This window comes from Stomoxys calcitrans, chromosome 3, assembly GCF_963082655.1.
Source record: "Stomoxys calcitrans chromosome 3, idStoCalc2.1, whole genome shotgun sequence".
Lineage (NCBI taxonomy): Eukaryota > Metazoa > Arthropoda > Insecta > Diptera > Muscidae > Stomoxys > Stomoxys calcitrans.
In genome coordinates, this window is record NC_081554.1 from 70,257,871 (window position 1) to 70,268,768 (window position 10,898).

The 10,898-nt window shown below is 39.2% G+C and overlaps 1 protein-coding gene across 1 annotated transcript; it reads left to right on the forward strand.

The window, feature by feature from the left end:
- Positions 1–564: 564 nt before the first annotated feature.
- Positions 565–9,426, forward strand: LOC106088347 (sulfotransferase 1 family member D1). The gene is made up of 5 exons (XM_013253823.2): positions 565–887; positions 946–1,075; positions 8,760–9,087; positions 9,156–9,222; positions 9,291–9,426. The coding sequence occupies exons 1-5, from the start codon at positions 565–567 to the stop codon at positions 9,424–9,426; spliced, it is 984 nt and encodes a 327-aa protein (XP_013109277.2).
- Positions 9,427–10,898: the final 1,472 nt, after the last annotated feature.

Below are 10,898 nucleotides of genomic sequence, written 5' to 3' on the forward strand. Positions count from 1 at the left end.
AAAAAGTAATTGCGGAATTTTTAAAAGAAAGTAAATGCATTTTTAATAATACTTAGAATGACCTTTAATCAAATATACTTTTTTTTACTATTTTTTTCTAAAGCGAGCTAAAAGTAACAGCTGATAACTGACAGAAGAAAGAATGCAATTACAGAGTCACAAGCTGTGAAAAAATTTGCCAACGCCAACTATATGAAAAATCCGCAATTACTTTTTGGGCAACCCAATACTTTTCCGTATTTGTTTTAGACACTTGCGGCTTATGTGTGGTAGGTATACAATATTCGGTCGGACCTTATCTTACATCGCATAACTATTATTTTTTCTATACCAATATACCATTCTTAAACTTATCAGTGCAATTTTGAAAGAAACTCCTCATATCATGCATTGCAAGTGTTTCTAATCACAGCGAGATAAGTTAAGGTTTAACACAATTTGTTTTTAGGAATATGCTCTAATTTTAAACCGATAACATTATTTAGACTTTTCTTTTGTTGATGCATAATAATGCCTCTTAATCGAAACATAACTGCGGAGTGAAATAGAACATTACATTAAACAATGATCCAATCCAACGAAGATCTTATAACAAAAAGCATAACAGCTGAACGTTCACCTTATCCTATGAAACAATATGCGACTAACGGTTGCAATGTTCCTCTGAGCAAAAATTGGTTGGATTCTTGGTGCTCCATGCCGGCACATTCTCAAACGGTTCTTAAAGATTTGCTCAATTACAATGTCAGGTCGGATGATATATTCGTTGTGACATTTATGAAAAGTGGAACCACATGGATGCAAGAGGCTGTCTGGCTTCTAATGAATAATTTAGATTTCAAACAAAGTAATCAGTTGTCAATAACACAGAGAAGTCCATTTCTGGAGTAAGTTTAATGAAATTTGTTGTTTTTTTTTCGAACAATTGTTGTATTTTATTTGCAGATTACAAGCAATAAGTCCTTACTTTCCCAGTCCTATGGAGTTGAGCAAAAAGTTATCTAGCCCACGTGTTCTAAAAAGCCATATGCCACCAAATTTGCTACCACGGAAGTTATGGAGTAGCAAGGGAAAGGTAATTAAGATTTCTAAGTTAATATTTCCATTGCATTAAGATGTAAAGTAATTCTCTACCACTTTACTTTAAGTGTAAATCGGACGATTTAATATTACCATAATCCGAAGCGTTTTCATAAACGGAAAAAATTGGCTGCTAAATATATTTTCCAATACTGATAACGGGTAACACAATATCTCCAAAACTGGACCGACTTTTTGAAATTTAACAGTAATCTCAAGATTCATAACGGATTCCTATGTATCAAACTTCGAGAGAATCGGTTGACAAATTACCACACTATTTCAATAATACTCCAAAACGGACGAATATATGCTTTTATTGTAAATTTATTTATTAGACTTTGTAGCCAGGTCAGAAAATATGTTTGGGCTTAGGTTAGGTTTAAGTGGCAGTCTGCCATCAGACTCACTTAGACGTTTTCGCCCATTGTAATACTACAGGAATAGAAGAAGGAAGATGCCTTCTAGTTCCTACCGTTTAACCATCCAGATCGCTTTAAAAAGCCCAATAATTTCCGAATGTTCACATCCGCTAAATCAGACAGGTTCTCAAAGAAATAAGAACTCCCTCTGACTACTAGTGTGAGACACACACATAGAAGGTGTTCTATTGTCTCTTCTTCTCCGATGTTCTCACAGCTTCTGCAAAAGTCGTTGCTGGCAACATTCAGTCGTTCAGCATGTTTTCCGTTTGATAAGTGACCTGTCATGACGGACACAATGACTGAGACATCTGTTCAAGCCAATGACAGCAAAGCAGTAGACCTTTTCAAGTCTACATTAGGCCACATGGTTTTAGAATACTCACAGCAGCCTCTTTGTGACCATGTATCATTTGTTTTCCTTCGGGCCTGGTCCTGACTTAGCTTACATGTCGCTAGAGGCATACCCACAGATTTCAGTATACCTGGAATGTGTAGGGTAGTTACTAGTCCGCAAGCTCATCCGCTTTACAATTCCGTGGGATATCTCTGTCGTCCGGCACCCAAAACAGGTGAATTTTGAACTGGTCAGCCATCTTGTTGAGAGATCTGCGACAGTCGAGGACGGTTTTTGTGTTCAGAAATATGTTCTCCAGGGATTTAATGGCTGTCTGGGTGATATTTATGCCTATCGTCGTAATGACATTAAATCTTAGCCATTCCCTCACTTCCTTAACTGTAAGGATCCCCGCTTAATGCACACTGCAGTGGTCGGGATGCCTTTTCGATATGCCCAGTTCTAGATCCTTAGAGTACACCCCTAAGCCCACCTGGTCGTTTAGATTGGAACCATCCCTATAGAAATCTATGTAACTTCTGTTACCAGGGATATGGTAGTTCCAAACGGTTCTATCAGGAATAGTGGTACAGTAATTTTTGTCAAAAAGAGGCTCAGGTAGGGTGTAATCCACACTGCCTGGAACATCGGATATTGCATCAAGGATAACCCAGTGCTCGTAGCCGCCACTCGACCAATGAGAAAGCTCCCATAACCCCATGGCAGTGGTCGCTGCAATTTGGGTAGCCACAATGTCCAGAGGCATAAAATGTAGCATTAAATTCAATGCATCAGATGGTGTCGTACTCAATGCGGCTGTGATGCACAAATAAGCATCCTTTAGATCCGGTTAAGTATTGACCAGTAGGTGGACTTTTGAAGTACCGTCCACCAGGCCACAACACCATATAGCATTATAGGTCTGACAACTGCAGTATATACCCAATGCATGATACGTGGTGTAAGCCCCTAACTTTTGCCAATGGCTCTCTTACAGGTGTATAGGGCAAGAGTTGCCTATCTTGCCCTTTCCAGTTCAATTTCCTGTCCAGCAAAACATCCAGGTATTTTGCGTTTTCAGTAAATGGAATATTCTCTCCACCCAAGGAGCCAGGTACCACTGTAGGCAACTTGTATCCCCTGTGAAAAAAACCACTTATGTCTTGCTCGAATTTATACCTAGACCACTTTCGGTAGCCCATTTCGCTGTTGCACGTAGAGCTTTCTGAAGTATATCTCTTAGAATGCTCGGAAATCTTCCCCTAACCGCAATAGCCACGTCATCACCATACGCGACCACTTTTACACGTTTTTCTTCCAGAGACAATAAAATATTGTTAATGGCAATATTCCAAAGTAGAAGAGGCAGTACACCTCCTTGAGGTGTTCCTCTGCTGACCCATCTTTTTAGATCCACAGACCCCAAGCCTGCCGTAATGTATCTTTTAGTAAGTAAGTTATTAATAAACTTTCTTAAGGTAGAGTTGATGCCTAAAAACTCCAACTCCTTCATGATTGATGTCGGTTTTACATAATTGAAAGCACCTTCAATATCAAGAAATGCGACCATTGTATATTCTTGGACAGCGAGAGAACGCTCAATGTAGCCGACTAGGTCGTGAAGGGCTGTTTCAGTGGATTTGCCTTTACCATATGCATGCTGCTGTCGCGACAGGTGATCTCCAGGGATCTTTGCCCTAAGATATGTTTCTATCAATTTCTCAAGAGTCTTCAGCATAAAGGAGGACTGACAAATAGGACGAAAATCTTTCTTTTTGGATGGGCGTATATTAATTTTGTCACTCCGTTTGCAACACATCGAAATATCCATTTCCGGCCCTATAAAGTATATATATTCTTGATCAGCGTAAAAATCGAAGACAATCTAGCCATGTCCGTTCATCTGCCCGTCTGTCTGCTGAAATCCCGCTACATTCTTTAAAAACGATAATATTGAGATGAAATTTTGCTCGGATACTTTTTCAGTTTATAGGCAGGTTAAGTTTGAAGGCGTCGGACTATATCCAATTAAACCACATTTATTGTCCGATTCACTGTGAGCGAGCTATGTAGGGTACATCCCGGGTCAATACAGCCCAACTCGATCAAGATTTAGGTAAAGCTGCCATATATACCGATCACTTGATTTAAGCCCTTGCCATATTAGGCACATTTAATGTCCGATTTCGTTGAAATTTGGTACGGTGAATTGTGTTAAGTACTTCGACATCCTTGTTTAATACAGTCTTCACCTGTCCACATTTGGGTACAGCTTCCTTATATACCGATCTCCCGACTTAAGGATTTAGTCCCATTTAAGGTGAATTTTTTAACGGATTTCGCTTAAAATTAGCACAAGGAGTTGTGTTTGGCCCATCAAAATTCGTACCGATTATGGTCGAGATCAGTCTTTATTATTTGCTGCCATATATACCGATGTCCCGACTTAAGTTCTTGATTATTATGCTATCTCGCTGAAATTTGATGCAGTGAGTTGTTGTAGGCTCTTCTACACGCGTGTTAAATGTAGCACGGATAGGTCCATATTTGGGTATAGCTACCATATAGATTGATCTCTTGATATAAGATATTGGACCCATAAAAGGCGCATTTATTAACCGATTTTGTTGAAATTCGGCGCAGGTAGCTTTGTAAGGCTTTTGGACATCCGTGTCATATATGGTTCAAATCGTTCCTTATATGGATATAGCTAACATATATTTATGTATATATACCGATTTCCCAAGTTAAATTCTTGAGCCCATAAATGTTGTGAAAGATGAGTGAGATCTTTCTGTTTAATCAAAAATTAAGCTGGTAGAAAGCGGACAAAGAGCAACATAAAAAAAATATTCATAAAACAACATGGCTGTCACCTGTTCAAAACACGATGAACCAAATTGATCGCGTTTTAATAGATGGAAGGCGTGTTAGATGTACGATCGATCCGTGAAGCGAATAAAGATTTGGTTCATTACCTTGCTGCAGCAAAGGTTCGCACCCCTTTGAACAAGGCGAAGAAAGTACGATCTGACACTGCACGGAGGCTGGACATTGAATAGCTGCAAAAACAACAGATGGCAATGGCATGCGTCAACCGACCGATCCAACTGCTTGATGAAAGCACTCCTTGCTCCGATGATATAATGGCGCAGCGGCAAACCATTGTCCACTTTATGGAAAAGGCCGCGAAATCCGTACTTGGGTACTGAAAGCCTTTCCCAAGAAACCCATGGTACGACCAAGTGTGTCGAGATGCTACTGAAACAAAGAATGCGGCGTTTAGAGCAGTCCTGCAATCAGTAGCAACGCGCCAGATGAAGGAGAGGCATCGGGGGAAAAGGAGAGAGGAGCAACGTCTATTCCGCAGAAAAAAAAAAGGAAATGGAAAGACGTGAGTGTGAGCGAATTGAGTTGAACAGGAGTCAGAATGAAGTCCGGAAATTCTACCAAAGAATTAAACATCAAACCGATGGCTTTGGCACGGCACATCCTCCTGCAGAAACATGCTTAGGATATGGAAAGAACATTTTAACCAACTGCTAGTGCCTGACGTTGGCGGCGAAGAGGATACCGCAGAACCAATCCCTGATGATGATATAGAATGTTTACCTCCTAGAAGAACAACAAGGCAGCAGGAGCCGACGGGTTACCCGCTGATCTATTTTTGACCAGGGGCGACACGCTGAAAAGGCGTATGCATCATCTTGTCTGCGCAATCTGACTAGAAGAACGCAGACTAGAAAGGAGACAAGACGGAATGTGCAAACTACAGTGGAATAAGTCCCCTCCTCATCGCATACGATAACTCTCGAGCGTATTGTGTGAAAGATTAAAACCTAAAGTCAATGAGATAATTGGGCCCTATCAATGCGGCTTTAGACCTGGTAAATCTACCCTAGACCAGATATTCACACTGCGCCAAATACTGGAAAAGACCCTAGAGGAACAAATCAACACCTACCATCTCTTGGTTGACTACAAAGCCGCCTTCGATACTCCTTTACGTTCAAAGGTATTTCAAGCCATGTATGTGTTTGGTATCCCTGCAATATTAGTAAGAATCTATAGAATGGCACTTGCTGATACGTGTTTCAGTAAGAATTGGAAAGAATCTCTCGGAACCATTTAATACCAAACGAGATTTCAAAAAGGAGACATCCTATTGTGTGATCTCTTTAATATCCTGCTGGAGAAGATTATACGAGATGCAGATATGAATAGATATGGCACACTGATCACAAGAGAACACATGCTACTCGCCTATGCCGACGATATCGACATCATAGATCGGTCACCGGAAGTAGTAACTGCAGCCTTTGAGAGAATCTAAAGGGAGTAAGTGAAAATTTTCAACTCCCAAAACGCCATGTGCAACCGAGCAGATAAGAAAATGGAGAAGGTTGGGAACCACACCTTTGAGATAGTCAACAACTTTATCTACCTCGGCACCGCCGTAACCGAAACGAATAACAGCAGTTCTGGGATAAAGCGAAGAATAATACTGGCAAACAGATTCTTCTTTGGATAAAAGAAAGAAGTTCAGAAAAAATGCCACCTCGCGACAGACGAAGATTACACTATACAAGACACTGATACTGTTATATGGCATGAGTACTTGTGAAAGCAGATGAGGCAGTACTTGGAGTATTTGAGAGAAATATTCTTCGTAACATATATGGACCTGTTTGCGTTAATGGGGAATATTGGCGTCGTTTGAACCACGTGCTGTATGATGACGTTGGCATAGTAAAAGGTATCAAAATACAACGGCTGCGTTGGCTAGGCCATGTTGTCAGAATGGATGAAGAAGCTCCAGCAAAAAAGTCTTTTAAAGGCAAACGCAAACCGGTAAGACCAAAAAGATCAAGTGGTGGGCGACATCTCGAAACTTGGAGTCAGAGATTTAAGAATGAGCGCAAAAGATCGAGTCGCTTGGAACGCTGTTCTACGTTCGGCTAGTGGGACAAATGTTCTGTCGTAGCCAATTAAAGTCAGTAAGTAAGCAGGCTTTATCTGAATCGGACCCGATTTCTATCAAATTCATCAGTAATGTCGAGACTCACAAGAGTCCAAATCAGAGACACATTTTTTGGGAGTTATTTATATAAATCTGAACCGATCTTTTCCAATTGCAATGGGCTTCGTCTCTAAAAGCAACACAGATGATCTTGCCGAATTCGAAGACGATCAGTTGAAAATTGAGATCTGTACTTTATGCACAACTAAACATGTACCGACAGACAGACGGATATAGCTCAATTGAATCCGAAAGTGATTCTGAGTCGATCGGTATAGTTATCAATGGGTCAAGCTCTCTTCCTCATAGGTGAGACCAATAAATGCGCTATGTTTTTATAACTTGTACCACAGTTGTGTTGTAGGGTATATATAAAACAACAGCTGAACAATTTTTAACAAGTAAAGGAAAGTTCGTTCGGGCAAAATCTTGTATAACCTCTACCACGGATGACATGTGTCAAGTTCTTTGCCCTGGGTCTCTTTCTAGGTAAACAAAGCTTAATGAATAAGAATTGCTATGCTAATAAAGCTGCATATATCAGGTTATGGACTGATACAGACCATACTTAGCACGTTGTTGGACGTTATAGAAGAAGTCCTGGTGCAAAGTTTCGGTCAAATCGAATTTTGGCCTCTAGGGGCTCAGGATCAGTTTACGCCATAGGAGAAGTCATTGTCATCATTCAATAAGAATTTGTATAATTTGGCTTGTATAGGTCCTATATTAGGTTTTATATCGTTTCAGATCATATTTAGCACATATATTAGAAGCCATAACAGAAGTTCTTGTGCAAAATTTCAGTCAATTCGGATAAGAATTACGGGGTGTTACAAAAGGAATGAGGTCGTACCTTTTATCCGATTTATCTGAAATTTTGCACTGGGACTTTTTCTATGTCCTTCAACATAAGTGCCAAATATGGTCTGTATGAGTCCATAACCCTATATAGCATCCATAGAAACCGATTTTCCGATTTTATTTTCGAGCCTCTAGTGGGCGTTATTCATTCCCCATTTGGGTGACATCTTCCACAGTGACTGTTTCTTTGACCTCTAACATACGGGCTTAATATCGTCGGAATCGGTCCATAGCCTGATGCAACTCCAATATAAACTGATCCCTATAAGACTTCTTGACCCTCTAGACGGGGTAATTCTTATCCGATTTGTACAGTAATTGAAATTTTGTACAGTTACTTCTCCTATAATCTCCTAGATACGTGCCGTATATGGTCTGAATCGGTTCATAACCTGATATAGCACCCATATAAACCGATCTTCCGATTTAACTTCTTGAGCTCCTACAGGGTGCAATTCTTATCCGATTTAGTTGACATTTCGCACAGAGGCATCTACTATGGTCTCTGATATAGCACCCATATAAACCGATCTTACTATTTAACTTCTTGAGCCCCTACAGGGTGCAATTCTTATCCGATTTAGTTGACATTTCGCACAGAGGCATCGTCTACTATGGTCTCAAACATTCATCCAAGTATTGCCCGAATAGGTTCAAAAACTGATATAGCGCCAATATCATAGCAATTCTTATCCTTTATCTTATGTTTGCCTTTTAAGAGGCACCAGGTAAAGAACTTGAAAAATGGGATCCATAGTGGAGGGTATATAAGATTCGGCCTGAAACTGCTCATTTGGTCTCTGAAACTGCTAATTTGGCCCATAGTGCATGGAGACACTCCTCGGTCAAATTTAACAAAATTTGATACAAATAATGCAAATTAACATTGAAACGGTTTATTGCTAAGGACGATTGTCCTTAAGGCAACTTAGAGATCCAATCAACATCACAATGAATGTTGATGCTTGCAGCCATATTTATATTTGTCTTCTGTATTCACATAAGAACCTTATTTACATTTTATTTCTTTGCATTGAAGATTATTTATGTGGCTCGCAATTGTAAAGACGTTGTGGTTTCCTCCTATCATTTTTGCAAAAATGTTGGAACATGGATTGGAAATAATTTTGAGGATTATGCTCAAGATTTTATGAATGATGAAGTCATTTCCTGCCCCTACTGGTCACACCTAATAGACTTTTGGAAGATGCGCCATGAACCTCATATATGTTTTGTAACATATGAGGAAATGAAAAAGGATATGCGAGGAGTTATTGTGAGACTATGCGAATTTTTGGAAAGACCACAATTAGCACCTGAAGATATGGAGAAATTATTGGAACATCTTTCCTTTTCTAATATGAAGGGTGAGATGATTTTTTCTAAAAGACCATCTAAATATCTGACTATTATATAAAATTTACAATCTTTGCAGATAATAAACAGGTGAATTTGACGTCTGAAATAAAACAACTTAGTAAAGAAGTCAAAGATGAATTTGAGTAAGTTGAAAAATTTTGGGAGACATTTTTGTTTGCAATAATTTCTATGTATTTTTCTTGCTTTACAGGTTCATGCGCCGTGGCATTGTGGGCTCTTTTAAAGATGAAATGACTCCTGAGTTGCAAGCTAAAATTAACAAATGGTCTGAAGATATTCTAGTTCAACATGGTCTAAGTGAAGAAGAAATTTTTGGTAGCCTATAAGCATAGAAAATATATTTACAGTACAATTTTCATTGCAATAGAAAATAAACAACTACAAAATAAGTTATTTTTGAACTGCCCTATACTGCAACGGAAATAAGAAAGTTTTTTTACCATCGATCATCGATGAATGATCTTCGATCATTAAGCTCGTCTTGAAAGAGAAATAAATGGAGATTTATGAAATTAAAATCATCTTTGCCTTAACAGGCAAAATAGCTTGAAAAAATAAAATTCAGAGGAGTCCAGCCGAGACTCGAATCTGGACATTTGAAGCAACGGCGAGAGCCGTAGCCTTTGTCTAGCGTTTGAAGCTATTGAGACAACTCCCAAAAGATGCACAGAAACATGTGCATACAATAGGAGTCATTGTTACTGCATGGACAACAAGTCTATCGCTACAACACACATGCATTCGAAAAACCAGTAGGGAAGGGCAAAAGTCGGGCGGTGCCTACTGTATAATACCCTAAAGCTACCCCATAAGTAGAATGTGGGAGCTATATCCAATTCTGAACCAGTTTTGATGGACCCCGGCGAGCAAATATGTTCAAACTGTAATAACTACGGTTGACAAATGACAACATTATGCCAAATTACCCAAAATTTGACGAACATATATATGGGAGCTATATCTAATTCTGAACCGATTTCGAGCAAACTCCTGAGATACTGTGGCAGTCGTCGAAGAAAGCGTTGTGCAAAGTTTTGGTAAGATTTGTCAAATAATGAGCTTGCGGTGGCTCTTGGGGTTAAAATCGGGTGATATACATATATGACAGATATATCTAAATCTAGGCCGATTTCTATGAAATTTACCAGTAATAAAGAGAGTCATAAGAAAATCCTTGCTGCAAAATATCGATAGAATCGGTTAACAAATGAGCACTTTTTTTGCAATATTACCGCAAATCGGACGAACATATATATAGGGGCTATACCTAAGTCTGAACCGATTTCGAGCGAATTCCTGAGATACTGTGGCAGTCGTCGAGGAAAGCATTTTGCAAAATTTTGACAAGATGGGTCAATAAATACGCTTGCTGTGACTCTAGAAGTTAAAATCGGGCGATCTATATATATGAGAGCTATATATAAATCTGAACCGATTTGCATGAAATTCACCAGTAATGTCGAGAGTCAAGAGAAAACCCTTTCTGCTAAATTTCGAGAGAATCAGTTAACAAAAGACCATTTTATTGCAATATTACTGCAAATCGGACGAACATACATATGGGAGCTATATCTAAATCTGAACGTATATTGTGGTAGTCATCGAGGTAAGTGTTGTGCAATTTTTTGGCACGATGGATCAATAAATGAGCTTGCTGTGACTCTAGAAGTTAAAATTGGGCGATTTTTATATATGAGAGCTATATCTAAGTCTGAACCGATTTGCCAAATTTGAAGACGATCAGATGAAAACTGCGACCTGTAGTTTGTACACAATTAACATGGACAGGCGGACAGAC